Raw genomic sequence first — 22,999 nt, 5'->3', positions numbered from 1 at the left:
ATTTCTTCACATAAAACATACTAAACTTCCTTACAAAGGTTACGCAACTTTAGCACCTGCAGGGATGAACAGTTCTCTTTTTAAATTTGTTTACTCTTACTCTTTCATCCATTTCTTTACCATTCTTTAATTTTTTAGTTTATTATCTCCCTTGAAAAAATTTTTTTGTTCATCTATCAAAGATGAATGTGTCATTTCTTTCAAAACCTTTCTGACCTATTTTTGTTTTGTTTAGCTTGATAAAAGGATTAATCCCGAAACGTAGCTACCTTTACTTATATTGTATCGACTTTTTACCTACCAACCTACCGTTTGCACGTTATCGTGTGATTTAAGAACTGTCATTAAACAACAGATATATATTAGGCCTATAAAAAAGCTGTAAGTTTTATTTTCTTTTAAATTACTTACTGTCTCATGGAAAAAATCTTTTCTCTTTGAAATTTCAAAAGACTTATTTTAGTTTTATTTTTTTAAAAGAATGAAATTCAACATATTGTTTCTTATAAAAACATTTAATCTATTCAATGAATTTTTCACCTGCAGTTCTTGTTTTAGGTAGGTTTCTGTTCTTGATAGAATTGATTATTCTATCTGAGATTAAAGGCGTTAATTGTTAGGCTACATAATGAAAAGCTGTTACAGTCATCACTCATCTTTGTTGATCCATTCTACCCCAGCAGACCCCTTATCTACCCAGACATTGGTTGTTTCGTGTGGTTCCAATGGGGTAGTTCTTGTTGATCTCTCGCAAGGAACGCTCAATATCAGAAGGTTAAATTTCTCCTCACTTGGAAAAATTGACTGGTTGAGGAGCGACATACTGGTAACGTAGGCCTATTTAATTTTTTCTTCAATGACCGGAAATCAAGTTAAGGAACGATAACTCTTACCACAAGTCAGAATAGTTCTAAACATACTATCGCTAACCTATGCCACTAGAGCTTTTTCTGACAATATGAGCGTAGAGGCAGAAACTCTAGACGCTCCACTTTCTTTGCAATATTGCAATACTTAAAATCCGAGGAAATTTAAATTGAGGTCATATAGGGTATGCAACCTTTAACCTACCGATCTATGACTAGGCCTATTTACGATTTAACAATAAAAAGTCGACATTATCTCTACTCACAAGTAAAATTTAAAAAAATAACATGGCATGCTTACATTCAAACTCACCACAGTGGGATTGCTATACATTTACATGTTGAAATTTATTGTTTCGTTTCATCAAACGTAATAAAAACATTCCGAACTTCTTATTGCAGTCTGCATCAGAAAAACGATAGTGTTCATTCGAACGGTAACGAGAAAGTATGATTACATTCTTTAATATTTGATTTTTATTGACTGCTCTTACCTTTTCGTGGGTCGTTCGAAACACCCGGTATATGTTTCTTAAATTCCAGCATATGCAAACGAGACTGGATCATGTATATTTTCGGGTAACGGCCATACAATTGTGGAGCTAAGCAATCATAGTTTTTGGGCAAGACGTCATCAGCATTAAATTCCTGCGAATCAATCATATGATTTTCATTGTGAAAATGGTTAGTCTTCAACCCCTTTATACATGATTGGACCATAGACTAGTCAAGTAACTTCTTAAGTTTATTTTCAGTATTTCACATGTCTTTCCATCGCTTTTGGAGTATTGTCGCCAATTGGTCAGGTAGTTGTCACGATTCTCGTGTTTTCAATGAATAATATATTCTGGTAGGTATCCCCTTTTAACAAAAATTCATTAATTTTCTCTACGGTAATACAAGACTTCAACCTTGCTTTTTGAAACATCAACTTTTTTTCAACTAAATTTGCCAACTTTCTAGACGGATACTATTTCTTATAACTTGAATTACACACTACACTCTATGATACTAGTATGCTGTTGTCAGAAAAAGCGCCTCATAGTGATTTCTGTCGGTTTTGACTATGGCTTGCAAATATTGAGACTAATGTATGCATTTTAGTTAGAAACTTGTTTTACATTTACTTTAAGGGGATCGCGGAATCCTGCTAGGCCATATTTGCTCACGCCGATATTGGGGCCTCATTTGCATCATGGACAAAGAGAAGACAGATACCAAAAAATTTAAAACTCACAGGACAAAAGTTAAATTTTATTGTTCATTTTGTAATTTTTCAATTTCCAATTCCAGCTTCCTCTTCTTCAGATTCGTGAGTTTTGAAGGAAACTAGAGTATAGGCCGCTCTGAGCCTTAACATCCCTTTTCCGTCTCTCTAAAATATACAAACAGCAGCATAAGTTAACAAGTCTCTAATAACTACAGGGTGGTGTATTTTGAAAACACTTGTTCCAGAATTCTTCAGCTTCCATAAAAAAAGGATAACATTGTGACATTGAAACATCTACTTTCCAGTCAATCAATAGAAATACTATTTACATTCATCAATATTGTTTTAAGGGGTCACTTCTACACTATTATACATATGTAACAAAGTCTATATATTTCATTACATTTCATCTATTTCAATTACAATTTTCAGGATGACTATGACACATGGGTAGGTAAAAAAGTATTATAGAACAGTTATGACACAAATATAGATTTTATGAAAAGGTACGTAAAAGTGAATATGAGGTTGTTTAGTCAATTAGAGTTTAATTGATACAAGGTTTGGCAATCTAAAGCCACATTCATCAGTAAATTGGCAAAATATGCGAGTTTCTAGCACCTGTAAACTTTTTCGGTAAACATCTAGGCATTGTCAATGGATATTCGAATGCTAAAATCGTATCCAAGTTTCAATATCCGAGATTGATATGTATGAAAATTTTGTCTGATTATAGATGGTGAGTCACCCACAGAAAAACGTGAAACGAAACATCTAGATATGTTTGTTACAATAAAGCTAAAAGGGACGATAAGCGTTGGCTCGTGCTCGATAGGAGAGCACGTTAAAGACACATCGGCAATTATAATCGATAATAATACCTTGGAAAAATTCGCTCTCATTGCACGTCTGACATATGCTCGTCTCTAGTTAGCCTAATATATGGCGCAAAAAAAGATACGACCAAACAGCAGCAACATTTCATGGGAGCTTTAGTTGATCGAATGCACTAAATCTATCATAGAGTATAAGCTATCCAGGAACGCAGTCAGAAGGTGGGACTTTTCAGTAATTTTGAATGCGATTTAGGTAAGTAATAGAAGAAATATGCTGTCTCTTATTCACAGAACTTGGGCTTCGCGATTAAGATAGCTGTACAAAACCCTGAGAAGACTTTGTTTCTTAACTCCCGTGTCATAAATCTGCAAAATAAACTTACTGTTATTGCTGTCTGGATTGCAGTTGGGTAAATTAAAGAGATGGTCGCAAATCCCAAGAGATTGACTGAAACCAGTACCAGGAGCACATGGTCTTGACACATATTCACCATTAACACATTCTCTGTATCGTGTACAATTATCAGGATCTTCTACAAGTCCAGGCCCAGTACAAGCTGCAACATATGAAATTATCAATATCTACCGAACTTGGGCTTTTGCGATTACGATTTCTGTACTGAACTCAGAGAAGACATTGAACCTCCCCTCCGTGTCATAAATCTGTAAAATATACTTACTGTTATTGCTGTCTGGATTGCAGTTGGGTAAATTAAAGAGATGGTCGCAAATCCCAAGAGACTGACTGAAACCAGTACCAGGAGCACATGGTCTTGACACATATTCACCATTAACACATTGTCTGTATCGTGTACAATTATCAGGATCTTCTACAAGTCCAGGCCCAGTACAAGCTGCAACATATAAAATTATCAATATCTACCAAACTTAGGCTTTTGCGATTACGATTGCTGTACTGAACTCAGAGAAGACATTGAACCTCCGCTCCGTGTCATAAATCTGTAAAATATACTTACTGTTATTGCTGTCTGGATTGCAGTTGGGTAAATTAAAGAGATGGTCGCAAATCCCAAGAGATTGACTGAAACCAGTACCAGGAGCACATGGTCTTGACACATATTCACCATTAACACATTCTCTGTATCGTGTACAATTATCAGGATCTTCTACAAGTCCAGGCCCAGTACAAGCTGCAACATATGAAATTATAAATATCTACCGAACTTGGGCTTTTGCGATTACGATTCCTGTACTGAATTCAGAGAAGACATTGAACCTCCGCTCCGTGTCATAAATCTGTATAATAAACTTACTGTTATTTCTGTCTGGATTACAGCTGGATAAATTAGAGAGATGGTCGCAAATCCCAAGAGATTGACTGAAACCAGTACCAGGAGCACATGGTCTTGACACATATTCACCATTAACACATTCTCTGTATCGTGTAATATTATCAGGATCTTCTACAAGTCCAGGTCCAGTACAAGCTGCAAAATACAGACCCATAAATAACGTTTAAGATGTAGAACGATAAGTCCTTAATGAATGCCTCTGTTTGTATCGAACCAGCCTTCGTCTTCCTTAACTCTCTGTGTGGCTGGCTGTGGGTCGAAGTATCTTCTCGAAGGTTGAAACAAATTATATAAGAAAGATGCTTGTAGTTACTGCAAATAGACTAGGTCTAACATACAAAATTATAAATATCTACCGAACTTGGGCTTTTGCGATTGCGAATGCTGTACTGAACCCAGAGAAGACATTGAACCTCCGCTCCGTGTCATGAATCTGTAAAATAAACTTACTGTTATTGCTGTCTGGATTACAGTCGGGTAAATTAAAGAGATGGTCGCAAATCCCAAGAGATTGACTGAAACCAGTACCAGGAGCACATGGTCTTGACACATATTCACCATTAACACATTCTCTGTATCGTGTACAATTATCAGGATCTTCTACAAGTCCAGGCCCAGTACAAGCTGCAACAGACAAAATTATCAATATCTACCGAACTTGGGCTTTAGCGATTACGATTGCTGTACTGAACTAAGAGAAGACATTGAACCTCCGCTCCGTGTCATAAATCTGTAAAATAAACTTACTGTTATTGCTGTCTGGATTACAGTTGGGTAAATTAAAGAGATGGTCGCAAATCCCAAGAGATTGACTGAAACCAGTACCAGGAGCACATGGTCTTGACACATATTCACCATTAACACATTCTCTGTACCGTGTACAATTATCAGGATCTTCTACAAGTCCAGGCCCAGTACAAGCTGCAACAGACAAAATTATCAATATCTACCGAACTTGGGCTTTAGCGATTACGATTGCTGTACTGAACTAAGAGAAGACATTGAACCTCCGCTCCGTGTCATAAATCTGTAAAATATACTTACTGTTATTGCTGTCTGGATTACAGTTGGGTAAATTAAAGAGATGGTCGCAAATCCCAAGAGATTGACTGAAACCAGTACCAGGAGCACATGGTCTTGACACATATTCACCATTAACACATTCTCTGTATCGTGTACAATTGTCAGGATCTTCTACAAGTCCAGGCCCAGTACAAGCTGCAACATATAAAATTATCAATATCTACCGAACTTGGGCTTTTGCGATTACGATTGCTGTACTGAACCCAGAGAAGACATTGAACCTACGCTCCGTGTCATAAATCTGTAAAAAAAACTTACTGTTATTTCTGTCTGGATTACAGCTGGATAAATTAGAGAGATGGTCGCAAATCCCAAGAGATTGACTGAAACCAGTACCAGGAGCACATGGTCTTGACACATATTCACCATTAACACATTCTCTGTATCGTGTAATATTATCAGGATCTTCTACAAGTCCAGGTCCAGTACAAGCTGAAAAATACAGACCCATAAAAACGTTTATCATGTGGAACGATAAGTCCTTAAAATCCCAAGAGATGGACTGAAACCAGTACCAGGAGCACAGGATCTTGATATATATTCACCATTAACACATCGTGTACAATTATCAGGATCTCCTACAAGTCCAGGTTCAGTACAAGCTGCAACATACAAAATTATGAATATCTACCCATATCGGGCTTTTGTGATTAAGATTGACCTACTAAAACCAGAACAGTCATCTTTTCTAAATCTCCGTGTCATGAATCTAAAGAATTAAATTATCGTTACTGCTGTCTGGATTACAATTGGGTAAATTAGAGAGCTGATCGCAATCTCCAAGAGATACATTGACACCAGTACCAGGAGGACAAGATCTTGATATATATTCACCATTAACATCAGGATCTTCTATGCGTTCAGATTCAGTACAGTCTGCAAGAAACTTACTTTTTAATATCTACCCAAATTGGACTTTGTTGTATTTAACCCAGAAGCCATCGTTTCTAAAGCTCCGTGTCATGAATCTGTAAAATAAACGTACCGTTACTACTGTCTGGATTACAGTTGGGTAAATTATAGAGATTGTCGCAATTTCCAATAGATGAATTGAAACCAGTATCAGGAGCACAAGATCGTGATATATATTCACCATTAACACATTCTCTGTATCGTGTACAATCATCAGGATCTTCTATAAGTTCAGGCCCAGTACAAGCTGCAAGATTCAATGTTCGTCATTGCAATTAATTCTTAATTCTAAATTCGTGTGTATTGATTTGAATTCTTAAATCCAAATCTGTCATTAATTTGTATTTTGACATTTGTTGGTTGAGTTTTGTGTTTGATAATTTGCATTTGAAGATTTGTTGAGCTAAATTTGTATTTTCTGATTTGCATTTGAAGATATTTTTGGCTAGATTTTAGTATAATAGATTTATCATTGTTTAAGATACCCGTAAAATAGACATTAGGCCAAACCAAGACGATATCGGTTGCCATGATGAATGAAAACATATATATAACTCTCCACTCTGAATGGAAAGCAAACAATGGCCATAAAATGGTATGAACGTCACATTATTGATGTATATTTCCCCTAAACAACAATTAAAATTTTCGTTGGTCTAGATTATCCAGACACAAAAAAAAAGAAAAACAACTTGCAAGTCAAGTAACTTATTTCTATATTTTTCTATACAAATTGAGAATTTAAGGTGACGTTTCTGGAGTGTAATTATGTACTCGACCTATTTACCCGAAAGTTTTAATTTCTTGTTCTCAAAATGTAGGCTTTAAAGGACCGGGGTTGAAAGCTAACAGGCTAGAAGTTTCAAAAGCTCCGCCCAAAGCCATCCATGAGATAATGTCTCGTTGCCATTCTTGGAACTCTTCACAGTTCTAGTGTAAATTATGTTATCTGCAGAAAAATCAGTCACTTTTTGTCCGGGCCAATTTATCATCACAGCGCAACAATAACAGCAGATCTAGATGAACTATCCAGGCTACCCATTTTATCCTAAGGGTGGATTTCAACGCCAGAACAGGACAGGACAGAAAAAATATCAATAAGTTTCATGTTTTAGAAACGTTTTGTGACAAATGTAATCTTTCTGTTTTTCGTAAACTAAGATAAATAAGGAATGACCAGAACATTTTTGCTTGGAATTCCTAAAAGTTCAATGAACGTTTGAACCCTTGGGGAATGTGGCAGAAAAAATATTAGTGAATATTATACATCATGTGTAAAATATTGGCGTAAACTTGTATGTATGCCTATAGATAGATATTCCAAACAAGTATACATTATGCTGAGATAGTTACATAAACTCGAAGAATTACCTAGGTAACGAAGGTAAAGCAAGTTTTATATTCATTCGCATTTCATATGTTTGTAAATCAAATTAAATAAAAAACTGTCGGATAGAGATCTGCAAGAATGGTTCATAAATTTTAATAAGAGACAATTATCTAAATGAACTTAAAGTATCCGTACATTGATTTAAACATTAACAAATTCACGTGAAAGTCTCATGCAACAAGTTTGAAGCGTGTGGTCTAGGAAAGTGAGAAATCAACATTTCACCTGGCAACTGAATTGTGTCATATATCGAACAGATTATTAAATTTTGATTCTCTCATGGATACATTTTCGGAGATTATGGCGGATATTATCTACAGGTGAAAGATGGCGAAAAATTGTGATACGAGATAGCAGAATGTCTTGCAGAGCTATTGTCAGACAACGTAATAGTACAAAAACATTCCCTAACCAATGACGTTAAGTCAGATCTGGGCGTCCGAGAGTTACAACTGTCCGTCAAGACAGAGTACTTTTTCGAGTCGTATGACGCACTCCTTTCTTTAGTGTCCAAAAACTAAGCGATAATTGGAACACTCACAGGAGGGTTTCCTATTCAACTGTCAGGAACCGTCTTCGATCGACAGGGTATAAAGCACACTGGAACATGGCAACATGGCGCCGCATCCATTGGTCTGACGAGTGTAGGATGCTCCTGCATGTTACGGGTGGCAGAATTCGTGTTTGGCGACAACGTAACACCCGTTTTACACCGAGACATGTCCAACCAACGTATCAGAGTGGTGAAGGTTCTGTTATGTTATGGGAATGTATCTCCTATGGTTGCAAACTAAACCTCGTGACTGATCCTTGTTCCTGTTGTAATTCTGCATTTTGACAATCACCCTCTTCGAACGAGGCCAGTGTACACGGATGACAATGCCAGACCCCATCGAGCCAGAGCGGTAACTCAGATTATGCAACAAGAGGCCATTACCACGCTACCGTGACCTGCCTGCAGTCCTGATCTTAATCCAATAGAACATCTTTGGGTCATTCTGGGACGTCCCGTACGTTGAGAGACCCTCCTGTGCAAACTGTAACAGAGTTGGATGCAGCATAGCATCAGGAGTGGCAGCAAATTCCTCAACAGGACATTCAAAGACTGATACGTAGCATGCCAGATAGGGTTGCTGCTGTGATTAGTGCTGACGGGTCATACACAGTGCTTTTGAATACAACACTGCTTTAAACTCTTCGTGGAATGTAATGTTTCCTTTCAATGTGATTTCCTTCTCTAGTACTGGCTGATGAGTCACTTCTAGCAATAGTTATCCCTATAGTATTATAGATGAAAAACAGATACTTTGCATTTGGGGCAATATAATATGTACTTTCTGTTGTTGATTTTTTTCACGAATACATATTGTTTTCAACATTACGTAACAATATATACATCTCTGTTATCAAGTATTATTGTGAATTGAATTCATTTGCGAAACAATAGTTCAAAATCTGATGGCGCTGAACTTTTTGTTCTAGGTATACTTATTATTGTAAATAAATTCAACAATAATTGATTTCATGCAACATTTGTATTATTGTACCGTTTGGTCGTAGACCTATTTTACTGAAATAAACTTATACTCTGTTTAATAACAGCAGATGTCTGAAAAACTGTCCCGTTAACCCCAATAACAGAACTATTTGTGAGCGACCCGTTACATGGTTTTATTACTATTGAGGTATAACCTTGCTACAATTGTTCAATCAGTCGAAGCTTTAAAATGTCTTTATTACAAAATGCTTTAAAATGTCTTTATTGTCAATGCTGCGAAGTACCAATGTCGATGTGTTAAAATGCAGTCAAAAAACTTGGTCTGTCACTGATAGATATCCGTACATTTCCGCCGTATTTTTCCGTATGTAAATGAATACGCCATCACTCCATATAAAGTGTATGTTCACCAATAAAAAGTCGCTATTGCATGACTTACTAATGCAAAGTGGCTGATGAAGAATAGCAAATTCAAAGTGTTAAATGCTAGCTTTATTCATGTGGCATTTCATCAGATTTTAGAGTTTCCATATACTGTTTGTATTTTTACCAATCGACATTGGTACTTTGTTGCATTGACATGCATTTTGTAATGACTACATTGATATTCCAAAACTTCAACATATTGAATAGTTCGTCCGGATCATTTATCGTAAGCGGTTAATGCGACTTAATTATTTCTCAAGGCATCTTATTCCAAAAGCATAAGATCAATCGTAACAAAAACAATCTTAAAGAAACGTTCTAAGAATCCTCGAGGCAGAGTCTTTCTAAAACCAGATATGTTACAGCTTGCTTCCGATTTTAACGAAACTCAATAATCAATATATACACTGTTTTAAAGTTCTTGTCCATAACTTAGCCAAACTACTTCAGTTTATAAATTTGCATATTTGTGGGGAAAATCATGGAAAAGGTTATCCATCAATAAAATGGCAAAATCAAATCATACCTTTAATTGATAGTATTGCCAAGTTGAGAAGCAAAGCGGTGACAAACATCATTTTGCAGATTTCGCTGAGGAAATAATAGGTACAACATGATAGCAATGGACTTTTATACATTTTGCTTATGTAACATCTGTAGAAAAATCAATATTCATGTTGTAAATCAGTAAATTAAATTGATAGTCTGATAATCAATATCAACACGTTAGTCCAACGTTAATAAGGGAGATAATTTGCAAGATAGAAAAAAAAATTAGAAAATGTGAACAATGAGTTCGAGAAATAAAAATCTAAGTTATTTGCTTGTCCATGGCAAATTGGACCCTGTTTCAAAAACTCTTATTAAACTTTAGATTTAATTTTTAATAATTAAATTGATAATTAAAGTATAATTAAAGATATTCACTACAAATGAATGACTGTAAAGCTGAGATCCAAAAGTTGGAGGCCTCAAATGACATTTTAAAATATCACTACCTTGCACTGGATACTGAATTATGCATACAAAACAATTTGCTAAACGGAAACAGAGATGATCAATATTCTAGCAAGAACAATATAAAGCTAATGGGGTGAAAGGAGACAGACGAGGATCTGAGGGTGAACTTTTGTTAAATAGTAAAGAGACATGCAAAAATGGGTCTGAATTTTTCTAAAATAATTGCTATAAAATCAGACACATATACCAATGATATTCAAAATAATAATTAAACATTTAGAAGAGTTAAGAAGAATGTAAAATGTTATAGAGGACTTTGGGATTATAAAATATAGTAAAATTAAACCGATTTTAAAATTAAGTTAAAAGATAATTTTATAAACCAGTTGAGTTTACTAGAATATAAACTTCACGAGGCAAAGTTTGAAAATTTTATGTTTAAATCTAAACATTACGATTTAAACGAGAAAAAAAACATGCATATTTTCTTAATCTTGAGAAAAAGGTTAAAAAGAATACTACGATTACATTTTAAAATTAAAATTTTAAAGGGCCAGTTACGCCATTTCGGGGGGTTGACTTGAGACTTGAATTTATGCTACTATTACTGATTGGTTCAGCTATATGAAATTCCGGTTTTTGAGGCTAAGGTATGATTGGTCAAAAACTTTGGGGCATTCCGCTTTTTTGTGAAACATTTTCATTATCAAAAACGTCGTAAATTATACCTGAAAATATTTCTAATGTATGCTATAATGCTATTTATATCTATGTATAATCTTCTTGATCAAAATGAATTTGATTAAAGGGGTTATCTTAAAACGTTAAAATACTAATTATTGTTAATCAAGCAGTTTGGCCTAGTTCTGGTGGTTGGCTTTATAATGACTCGATATTATTAGTTGAACGCTTCAGAATATGTAGTAGAGATATTTATCTACAATTAAAAGTTTAATTTACTTTAATCCATACAGTAGTGTTCTAACAATTTCCAAAAAGCATAACGAACTTTAAAAGTTAAGTCGAAACTTTCAGATTTTGGCACATCATGAATATAATATGATAAACTTGAACATTTCAAATTTAGTTTCTAAAAGGTTTCTAGAAGCACTATTCTGTAAGGTCTTCGAATGTCATCACTTTGATTTACACATGGATGCTGGTGAAGGCTACAATAGATTTACAGAAATCTGCTGAAATTGCTGTTTTACAACAGAACATCTATGGCCAAAGCTGGAAGCGTTAGGTGTGAATTATGACTTTGGTCTATATGAGTATATATTCATCAGTTAGCTTACCTGGTGTCATAAATTTACAACAGAATCCCTGTAAAATCTGTAAAATTGGAAAATTAATAAAACCAAATAATTATTGAAGAACGCTTAATCTTGATATTAAGCGTTTTTCAATAGTTATTGCATATTTATTGATAATTACTAAGTTTTTTGGATTTATCGGATTATATTAGGATCCTTTATTGTTATTTATGACACCAGGTATATCTACTGGCTCTTATACGCCAAGTTTAAAATTCATAAATTTTATGTTTATTCACTTTAAATCTCGAATACCATCCTAAGCAGCTATGACAGGTGTGGCGCAAGGCAGTGTATGCTTTCTCTTCCAGACACCTTATACAACTTTTCATTATGAAGTACTTCCCCACTTCCTTACTCACCATGGTGCAAAACCGATTAGACGCTGCCGGTGACATATGAGTGGCAGATTTGCTGCCCACTCGATTACGATGAACTAATTGACCAATTGGGGGAAGGGTCTCGAGAATAATTCGGTTACACCGGTTTGGGCGCCGGCAAACACAAGAGAGCGCTAGATAAAGTCCCATAATATTAAAAACTTTACATCAGTCGCTTAAACCTGCGATCTCAATGGGGATTATTCACGTTTATACCACGCTTGAGACATGTGACGATCTTAACATGTTCTGAGCGAATTTTCCGTCGCCGTGGCGGCTCAGTGAAGACGCCTTTCGGTTGTTACTGAGCGATATTCTGATTCTATATGCTCTTATTAATTTATCATAGCTACCATACGCAGTATAAGTTAAAAGTTCTTTTTCGAATTTTGCATTATTGTCTGTATTTACATGTTTTTTTTTATATCGGATTGTACCAAAGGCACAGCAGCGCCAGAACGATTTCTATCCCTCCAGCCAATTTGGAGCCACTACGCCGCTGGTCCATGGTCCTTGAATATTTATTTATTTGCCATCAGCAATATATATATAAACGTGTGTGTACGTGTGTTTGACACAATTATTATATATTCATGTTTGTAAATTTATGGTAAAAAAGAAAAAAAAAACTGAATGTCATGATGATATTGATTATTTTAAGGATGCACAAGGTATATGAATATACTATTTCTCATACACAAACCCATATATCTTGTGCTTCTTTACCTTTACCTATTTCATATATGTCTTATAGTTCTTAAAAAGAACTATCAAACCTGTAAATTTAAAAACAAAATCTTCCATGAACAAGTTTGGTTCTCGTTGTCATTGTAAATTGTACTGCCAATTTAAGACTTAAACACTGTTTCCTGTCACAAATCGATAAAATAGTGATTATTTCAAAAAAAGATCGTAAATTAGTTTCAGTTGTTTCAATTGTTCAGTCTTCAGAACATTGCAAATGCAGAAATCATATGAAAACGTGATGTTCTGGGGTGAAAAACAAAGTGTCATTTTGATGAAAAATAGCGTTTTTCAATAATTAGTTATTCGCCATACTTCCTCTGAGCAATGGTAATACATGTGAAGAAAATAATGTATTCAAAACAACTGCCTTAATTGTTGACAGATTCAATCGCAAAGTGGTCTAAGGTGTTCCAGAAAGGAATACCTTAAAACGTTTAGGTCGAGTAGGTGAAAGCATTAGTACGTCAGTAACCACGTCGAAAAACTGATCTTCGTCACACATCAATACGTCAGTATATATGTCAGACGCGTCACAAATCAGTCCGTCAGTAAATAAATGATAACATAACTACGTGAACTCTCTTAAAATACTACATTTTTGACAGACTCAATCGTTAAGTGGCCTCGAAACGTCTCAAAACGCTTTGGTCGAATTTTGATCACACTTTAGTAGGTAAAAACTTCAGTCCGGCAGTAAGCACGTCAAAGACCCGGTCTTCGTCACACGTCAATACGTCGGAAGGCATGAAGTGGTTTCCCTCTTTACAATTTCCTCCCTAATGGTTTTAGAAATGAAAATAAGAGAAGCCATCTTTAAGGGGAAACTGTCACAGGTGTTTCTGAAAGGTTTAGTATGAGCCAATACATCAGTGCCAGTGTCTTCATACACATCAGTCCGCAAAAAAGCTAAATAAGATAGTTCAAATAGTTACAAATATAACATTTATTGACTGATTGACTGACTTGTGAGATATAATAGTTCTTTGACGCGCCTGACGTGTGAACTGACGTATTGACGTAGACCAGTTCTTTGACGTGCTTACTGACGGATAGAAGTTTTGACCTAGTGAGGTGTGATCAAAACTCAAACTAAACGTATCAAGGCATGCTTAAACTTTCCGAAACACCTGGGGACACTGTTCGATTGAGTCACAAAGGCAGTATTTTAAGAGAGTTCGCATAGTTTGATTAAATGACCGACGGACTTGCGAGGAATAAAAGTTCTTTGACGCATCTGACGTGCTTTCATCTCTTTGACGCGTCTGGCGTGTGAACTGACGTATTGACGTGTGACGAAGACCAGTTCTTAAACTTGTTTAATGACGAACTGGAGTTTGTACATGCTAAGGTGTGCTTAAATCTCGAGCTAATGTTTTAAAAAAACCTTTCTGGAACACCCGTGGCCACTTTGCGATTGAGTCTATCAGCAATTAAGACAGTTGTTTTAAGAGAGTTCACATAGAAGTAAATTTTCTTGACTGACGGACTGACTTGTGAGATATAACAGTTCTTTGACGCGTCTGACGTGTGAACTGACGTATTGACGTGTGACGATAATAATAAAAAAAAATGTAAAAAAATTGTGTACACTTATGTATAAATTGCTACATTTCTACATCGATAAACTGAAAAAATGTTCTCACTGTAGTATAGATATGTAGGCTAGGGCAGGGTGAACAGTAAAAATAAACCTAATGCTTGTTTTCGTTAACTTCATTATCATGATCTCCAATCTAGAATTCAACCCAGTCATTTAAATCCAATCTGGCTTGTATAAGGAACTACATAGAATATCGTAAGGACTTACATAAGACGAAGGCAAACAACCAAATTTTTTTTTTTCACAGCTATATTACAGAACTTTTATTCTTTAATATCGTATAATTGGCCCAGTAAAGCTTAACAATGGTCATATTACATAATTCCAGACAATACGAACTGCCTAGCGGGATTTGATTGGTCAACACCTACGTCGTTTGTAGAACATAGAATACAGAGCCATATTGATGTTATCGGGTGGGGGTCAAGGCAAATGAATGACCACACAGTGGGTGACGTTTCAAAACTTTATTACAATAAAACTAAATCAAACCCCTGAAAGTACAATAAATGTGGTTATAATAACTATCAGAAAAATGAATAGATTAAAATAACATAACTATGCTAATACATAAAACACACTATATTTCTAATGTCACTTTAGTCACACAAGATGAATATAAATAATGAAATATTAAATATACAAAATACAAAAATACATGGTGGTTTAAACTAACTATCAAACTGGCAAATAATATGGTGAAATACCTTAGTAAACCTAGAAAATACTCTTATTAAACTATATAAACTATATTTTTACCATAATAATGTGCAATTACTACAACTGAACCTAAACTGAACTAGAACTATGTGCAAAATACTTCAGAATGCAAAATGGCTGCCATACACTTTGCTTATTAATAACCTTGCAAAACCTTACAGAGCACAATATACAGACTATTATATTATAAACATACCTTTAAAATCCAGAACTGACTTAAGTAATCCTGACATAAACAACACAATCCATGAAATATGAATATAATATACAGTGAAATTTGTAAAATACAAACTTCCCGCCAAAACCTGATACAGGGAAGAACTGAAACAGTCCTTTCAACATGAAAACTAAAAGCTTAATGACAAAAAGATAGAAAAGCGAAAATGTTCAGAGTGATGAGATCACATTGGTGAGTTGAACAGAAGCTCATCAATGGATAAAGTATAACGAAGATAGAACAGGGTGAACAGATTTGAGTTGATTGTTAGTATTTTTGTGACTATGTGTTCAGTGTGTTATTTTGTAAACCATTAAAGCTGTGCTGAAACATAAAACACTATATTACATTAATGATAGACCAACGACATCTAAAAATATTATATTATAGACGTCATCGATTGTGGCCAATGATATATATAAATATTTATATAGATCAGTAATTATATGGGCTAAGATTTATAAGTAAAATTTTCATGTAAAGTAAAGGGAGATAACTACAATATTCATGTTTTAAAATTGGAGTATAGCAAGATCTATATCCACTAATTCATTTGGCATCTCTTCCCACGTTAAAACACAAAATTCAACCTTGTACAACTTTTTCCAGAAATCTCGTTGAAAGCTTTCCAATATGTCCAATGAAAGCCTGACCAATCCTTAATGTCTCAATATATGATATATAATTAGCCTTCCGCCTTTAGGTCTCTCATCATCTCACCAAATCTTAAAGATAATGCAATTTCAGACATCAAATTCCAAATCTAGACCATAAATTACCCACAAATAGGCATGCAAAAACCACAAAAGGGAGAGAGAAAGAAGATTTCTACAAATAGCCTGGACTCCATATCTAATGATATGTCCAAGTTTGGTACTTATCCGACCGGTATTAACGGAACAGGGTCACTTTTAAAGAATTAGTTCAGGCAAATCAACATTCTTTTAAACTGAAGAAGATTTTACTGGGCTTAATTCTCACATGAGTACACTGGAATCGAGTATTTTTAAGTAAAAATAATTCAAATGGCGTTTTTGTACTAATACCAATTTAGCATGTTTTTAATTTTGTGATAAAAATTGATCAAATGAAAATATCTATGAAAGTTGTATGTGGGATGTCACATATATGGACGTCTGCTACACTAAGTCATGTGACTTTCACATGTTTTCATCTATTTATTTATGAATTTCTAGCTGTCAAAGTTAAGCTGGTTCATATTATATTGTTATAATGTAATCACTCTCTATTGTTTTTAAAACCGTAATATTACTTGTATTTAAATTTCAAATTACGATACAACTTCTTTTTTTTTCAATTTTTTTTCACTTCATGAACAGTTACTGAATTTTTCTTTTATTGCTCAGATATTCTCGTATTTCTATTTTTGAAACACATGTCAGTTTACTAATCGTGGAATTCGAGGACCTGTTTGGTACAAGAATTTCACTCACAAATATTCATCATAAAACTGCTATATTTGGACAAATTAAAGGTTTTTTGTTTAAATTTTATGGATTTATGAAAAAATATTCCCAGCGAAAAGTACATAATATGTAGTGATAAAAACTACAGTAAACTTTATATCCCGTCAAAACTGGTTACACGAGGGTATTATAATACATACGCCTATGCATCAACCTACCTCTGTCGAAACTGGATTGTATTTTAATACCACAATGTTATGACCCTATGATAACACGGTAGGCCTTATAGCTACTCTATGTGGATCCTTGGATGGAACAAAGCCAGTAGGGCTATTGAAATTGCCTGGCCTGAGGACGTCGAACACACCCAAACGAATTGTCGGTGACATTTCCCACATTTAAAAGCATTTTATGACGGTCTGCTCTATGTCCTGTCACTGCGATACAATTTCTATTTGATTCCCCTATACCCTTCATATTTTTCATTGAAATGGTAAAGCAAAATATATATTATTTTTATTACATGATTTGTAAACACTATGGATTACAATTGGTTAAATTAGACAGAAAGTCACAATCTCCAAGAGATGGATTAAAACCAGTACCAGGAGCACAAGGTCTTGACATATATATACCAAAAACACATTCTCTGTAATGTGTGCAATCTCCAGGATCTTCTATGAGTTCAGTTCCATTACATGCTGCAACATACAAGTTTGAAAATAACTTTTAACAAGTCCTCAGCCCTTTCAATACAGAAGCCTGGTCCGCAGTTAAAATGATGTTTTGATGAAATGTGGTATCCATATTGGTCATAACGTGGATTAATTTGATATTTGATATTTGCGTCTTTTTTTCCTTTCAAGTACGTAAAACGTTGATTTGTGAAATGATGTAATTTGATATACTATACATCAGTGACGTTTCTAGGAAACTAAGGTGAGGAGTCCGAACAGGGGCCACACGCCATTCCTTCACTATCTAAAATGATAAAAAAAAAATAGAGCCACACGTGGCACAGAGTGGGACTTTGCTACTGTGGCAAATTGCAAGAGACTCTGAAAAAAATCAACCTTCCGGGTTAATTAGGTCACGCGCCAGAACAGTCTAAAGTTACGATATTTTCTGTCTTTGTAAGGTTGTGAAACCGGAAGCATCAGACAAAGAGATTGTAAAAAAAAACTCAAATTATGGAAAATTACAAATTTCAATTTGGCTTTAAAAAAAACTTTTGTTATCTATCGCTGGAAAGAGCATGAGAAGCACTTTAAGAATCCAAAAACATTAACCACCTTGGTTAATGAGGTCACGTGCTAGAGCAGTCCGAAGATGCGAATTTGGCTGATTTTGGACATCCATAAAGCGGAAGTAGTTGTCTGAGGTCAATTATGAAAGTATCAACGGATAGCCATGGTCAATGACCTTTGACCCAATAAAGGTCAAGGTCATCAAATGAGATATGAGCCTTCCACCATAGAAAAAATTCCACCGGATATTGCATAAAAGCAAAATCGAAATTTAAAATTTGTCTTCCTTGCATCTTAAAGCCGGGCCAGCCTCTTTTCTATACAATTGTATATAACTCGACCAAGATTAATTTTTGGTCATTACAGAAAGTTACGATATTATCTGTTATAATAATATGTTTATATCAAAATCAAATCATACCTTTAATGACTACAACTGAGACAGCAAAGTTGAGAAGCAAAGCCAAGACGAACATCATTTTGTAGAGCTGACTTTTCATCTTGTATAATAGGTTTGTTACTAATGTTTACTGAACACCATCGAGATATGGACTTTATATACAATTTGGTTATGTAACAACTGCAGACAAATCAATATTCAGATTAACATACAAGCCCACATTACTGCTCTTCGGTTGCAGAACTCAAAAGGACAGCCATACTTTTAATGCAAAATTATTACTAAAAACGATGTAAATTTGACGCGAAGAAATATTTCTGAAATATGCAGTTCTACTAGATCAAACTGAATTTGTTTAAAGATGGTTGATAAACTGGGTTTGGTGTGATAATTTTAGTTGAAGCCTTCAAAAAAAGTTGTAGATATATTTGGAGTATATTTTGATTATTATCTTGAGCCATGGTTTTCAAATGTGTTAGTCTCGAGGCCGACTGAATTTCATGCCGATCAAGTTTTATTACCACATAAATGCGTCAAAGACGATACGTTGCCTCTGTAATTGACAGAACTGCAGAACAGTGATGCCAAATTGTAATTCACCCTTGATCAGGCTAAGTACCAAAGAGCAGTCGACGAATTCTTGTTTTGTTTTGCAAAACAGCAAAAAATATAAAATATTAGAAATATGAAGCGAGCGCCATAAATCCGAAGCCATATTAGGCGGTCTCTTTCTTGCAAATAGTAAATGTCCCTGTATAACGAAAACGTAATCGCTTCTTAGTTTTCAAGCATCTTTGTAAATGTATATCGCTTTACCAAATGCCAAAGTAGGCGTACAAGCTTTGTATGAAAGATTACATTATGTTCTCTGCTAATTATATAAGTTTCTGCTTCAATTCATTCATGCAGTTCAGACGCATAGATAAACGTATCTTGTCTGAGATCTCATCAATATGTAAATGTATACCAATTATCTTCAAAATCAGATCAAAACTAAAGCCCTCTCAATATACAAATAATTTTAGTTAATTCCATACTACAATATGCCAACATCTCTCAGTATGCATTACTTTCAAATTTTAATTATTTGGTTGAAAAAGGAGCAAAAGCCATTACTATTTGCAAGAAGGAGAGGCGCTCGGACCGCCCTAAAACAGATTCGGGTTTATGGCACTCGCTTCATATCTCTAATTTTTCTTTTGGCAGCACACGTTGGTTTTGCAAAACAGAACAAGAGTTCTGTAGGATTCATCGGCTGGTTTTGGGTACTTAGCCCGATCAAGAGTGAATCACAATTTATGTGGTAATAAAACATAATCGAACTGAAATACAGCCGGCCTCGTGAGTTACACATTCGAGAATCACGGCTCGATATAATAATCAAATGCCAAATTGTAGAGAAATAATCTAAAACTTATTCTGAAGGCTTCTACTAAAATTATCGAGCATGTATAAGGCCCAACACCAAATCCAGTTTATCAACCATCTTAAAACAAATTCAGTTTGATCTAGTAGATGCATAGAAGTGAACAGCATATATATAGAAATATTTTTTAGTGCCTAATTTACATCGTCTTTAGTAATAATTTTGCATCACTAACACCTACAATCATACTGTCATTAATGCCTTTCATATCAACAGAAGCCACTACCAGGATCTACAAGACCAATATCCTCGTGTCTAGATGAAATAAAAATCTCAGTAATATCCTTTTCGATGGTACACCTCTCTGATTTTGAATTTCATACAAAGACTCATTCTATTAATTCTTCCTATTTTCTTATACGTACATGACAAGATTTTGCTTCACAATACAGGTTTTATCTTAAGATGATTATTGATATATCAGAAGAATCTTGACTCTTATATTTTCAGCTATTTCAGTTAAATAAATGATACCACCACAGATAGTAATTTAGAGACATCTAAAGTTAACGTATTTTATTATCTTAACCTTTAACTTGCACTTTGTTTAATCATAAATCTTTACTTTGTGACCTACGCCAGTGCTTTTATGAGACTATGTTCTTATCACCATCTAACACTGTCCCTTTTAAGTTCTGCAACCGAAGAGCAGTAATGTGGGCTTGTATGTTAATCTGAATATTGATTTGTTGTTACATAACCAAATTGTATATAAAGCCCATATCTCGATGGTGTTCAGTATCATTAGTAACAAACCTATTATACAAGATGAAAAGTCAGCACTACAAAATGATGTTTGTCTTCGCTTTGCTTCTCAACTTTGCTGTGTCAGTTGAAGTCATTGAAGGTATGATTTGATTTTGATATTTGCCCGTATACACCAAATAGAATTCAACATAATTTAATTCTATTCTGCCCGAAAACATTAACTTTTAGTTTAGTTTCATATTTTGTATGCACCACTTCAAATTATCTTAAATATATTAAGAAACTGGCTAATTTTATGCTGATCTTTAAGTTACTCTGGACTAACTTTAAAGGTGGTTGTAAAGAGGTTTTCTAGCCTTTCGTTCTGTATCGGGGCCACCTTTGACTTCTATTTGGGACATTCCTATTCTTCGTTTGATGCCTGTGGTTCCTGCAATTCCACAAGAGTTTGTCGGAAATGAGGAAGCTGTTGCATGAGAATTCGTAACCAACCAACACCAGATTTTAAATCCAGACAACTGCATGACACATCGATTTGTTTTAAAATGAAATTAAGAAATGGCATTTATTTTATGAATCTGAGGGAAGGAAATATAAAGAAATCTTGTAACGAACTCCTGCTGATAATGTTTACAAGTTCATAGAGTTTTGAACTAAAAATACGACAATGAGAGAAATTTCAAAAATGCAACCTGTTTTGGTGACCAAGCTCTTATACTCTTTTGTTATATAGAGATTCTAGTGTGTGGTTCGAATAGAAAATAATTTTATTCCTCTATATAAATCAGTTGAAATTCCACTTGTCGCTCTTAGAGCTTGAAAATGGATCTAGTTTAGACAATTTAGATGATTTTGGTAACACAGACAATTCGCAGATCGCCTAGGACCCTTTACATGCTCTTTTTAGGAGTGGGGATTTAAAATAAGGCAACTTCATGTTACATACATCTTGCAAAAGTGAAAACTAGAAAAGGATTTCATATCACATTAATTCTGGCATTTATTTGTTCCACCGGAGAGAAGAAAATTGTTCTTTTGCTGGTAACCTTCACAATTCTAAGATGCGAGGATAGAGTCCATAGAGTTTCAAACTATGACAAATTCACAATGAAATCTGTCCATTGTTGACCAAGGTTTTAGACTCTTTTATCATGTATAGATTAGGATCATATTAAGAAGAATAGACAAAGGGAATTTCTACTGATGTACAGAAAGAAAATAAAAGTTAAAGTTTGTAGCAAAGTAACTCTAAGTTTAGCATTGAATTAGTCAATTTTCAAATATATTTAAGATAATTGTATGTGGTGCATACAAAAAATAAAAAACTAAACTAAAGGTTAATGTTTTTCTGGCAGAATAGAATTAAATTTGGCCAACATCGTGAAGTTCTATGTAATTAATCCGATCATCTACCAATCAGACGTATTTATATCTGAATACAAATTTTATCTGTTCTGTATTTAGTATATCGATCTTCGTCGCAAATTTCACATGTTTAATGTTTTTTTTATAAATTTGTATGTTGCAGCTTGCTCTGGAGGTGGAATTATACAAGATCCTGCAAATTGTACTCACTACAGAGAATGTGTTCATGGTGTATACGTATCAAGACCTTGTGGTAATGGTACTGGTTTCAGTCCATTAATTCTAAATTGTGACTACCTGTCTCGTTTACCCAATTGTAATCCTTAATGGATGTTCAGTAAACATATAATAAATAAAAATCATATATTTAAAAGTATAACCATATTTTTGCTTTACCGTTCAAATGAACAATATGGCCTTCATCAGGTATGCTGTTCAATAATGTGGAATAAAATGAGTCGCATTTACTTTAAACGCAATATGTTTTCAAGCAAAAGTAGAGAAAATTTAGACAATTAACAATTTTACTATATGAAAGAAAACATTTGGCGGGTGTCCTCTTCCCATTCATAATTTTGGGCTCCTGTATCTTTGTTTTTGAATAGCACAATGTGGGCAAAAAATCGGAGATTAAAAAGTAATATCTACCCTCTACAGATCCTTGGATGGCGTTTGAGTTTTTAATTGGAGCAAACCGTCTTACAGAAACGATAGACACTGATGTGACTACTAAGTTCAAAATAGTAGCCATTGAGGTAAAATCTCATCTCATTTTATCTTAGGCTCCGACTTGTTAACTTTAGGCCAGTCACTCTACAGTTTGACGGAAGAATAGAAACTGATCGATAATGTGGGCGATCTAGGGATCTAAAACCATTGAAGATAATCTTCTAATTGAAAAGACTTAGATCACTTTGTAGTACTCTATTCTCACTAATGATCAATATATTAT

The 22,999-nt window shown here is 34.5% G+C and overlaps 1 protein-coding gene across 1 annotated transcript in view; it reads right to left on the bottom strand.

The window, feature by feature from the left end:
* LOTGIDRAFT_214221 (hypothetical protein) overlaps positions 1-10,126 on the bottom strand; it is a gene marked incomplete at its 3' end in the record, with an annotated part of 33,008 nt that extends 22,882 nt beyond the window's left edge. The window contains exons 1-9 of the mRNA XM_009053715.1: positions 10,061-10,126; positions 6,294-6,467; positions 5,567-5,740; positions 5,270-5,443; positions 4,973-5,146; positions 4,676-4,849; positions 3,890-4,063; positions 3,593-3,766; positions 3,296-3,469 (exon numbers count right to left, since the gene is read on the bottom strand). Of these exons, the coding sequence (XP_009051963.1) occupies positions 3,296-3,469; positions 3,593-3,766; positions 3,890-4,063; positions 4,676-4,849; positions 4,973-5,146; positions 5,270-5,443; positions 5,567-5,740; positions 6,294-6,467; positions 10,061-10,112 (1,444 nt within the window). The 5' untranslated portion in view covers positions 10,113-10,126. The remainder of the gene's footprint in view (positions 1-3,295; positions 3,470-3,592; positions 3,767-3,889; positions 4,064-4,675; positions 4,850-4,972; positions 5,147-5,269; positions 5,444-5,566; positions 5,741-6,293; positions 6,468-10,060) is intronic.
* Positions 10,127-22,999: the final 12,873 nt, after the last annotated feature.

Source organism: Lottia gigantea (genome assembly GCF_000327385.1).
Source record: "Lottia gigantea unplaced genomic scaffold LOTGIsca_20, whole genome shotgun sequence".
In the NCBI taxonomy this organism is placed as follows: Eukaryota; Metazoa; Mollusca; class Gastropoda; family Lottiidae; genus Lottia; species Lottia gigantea.
The sequence above is the reverse complement of the archived record's forward strand: the minus strand, read 5'-3'. Positions and strand labels throughout refer to the sequence as shown.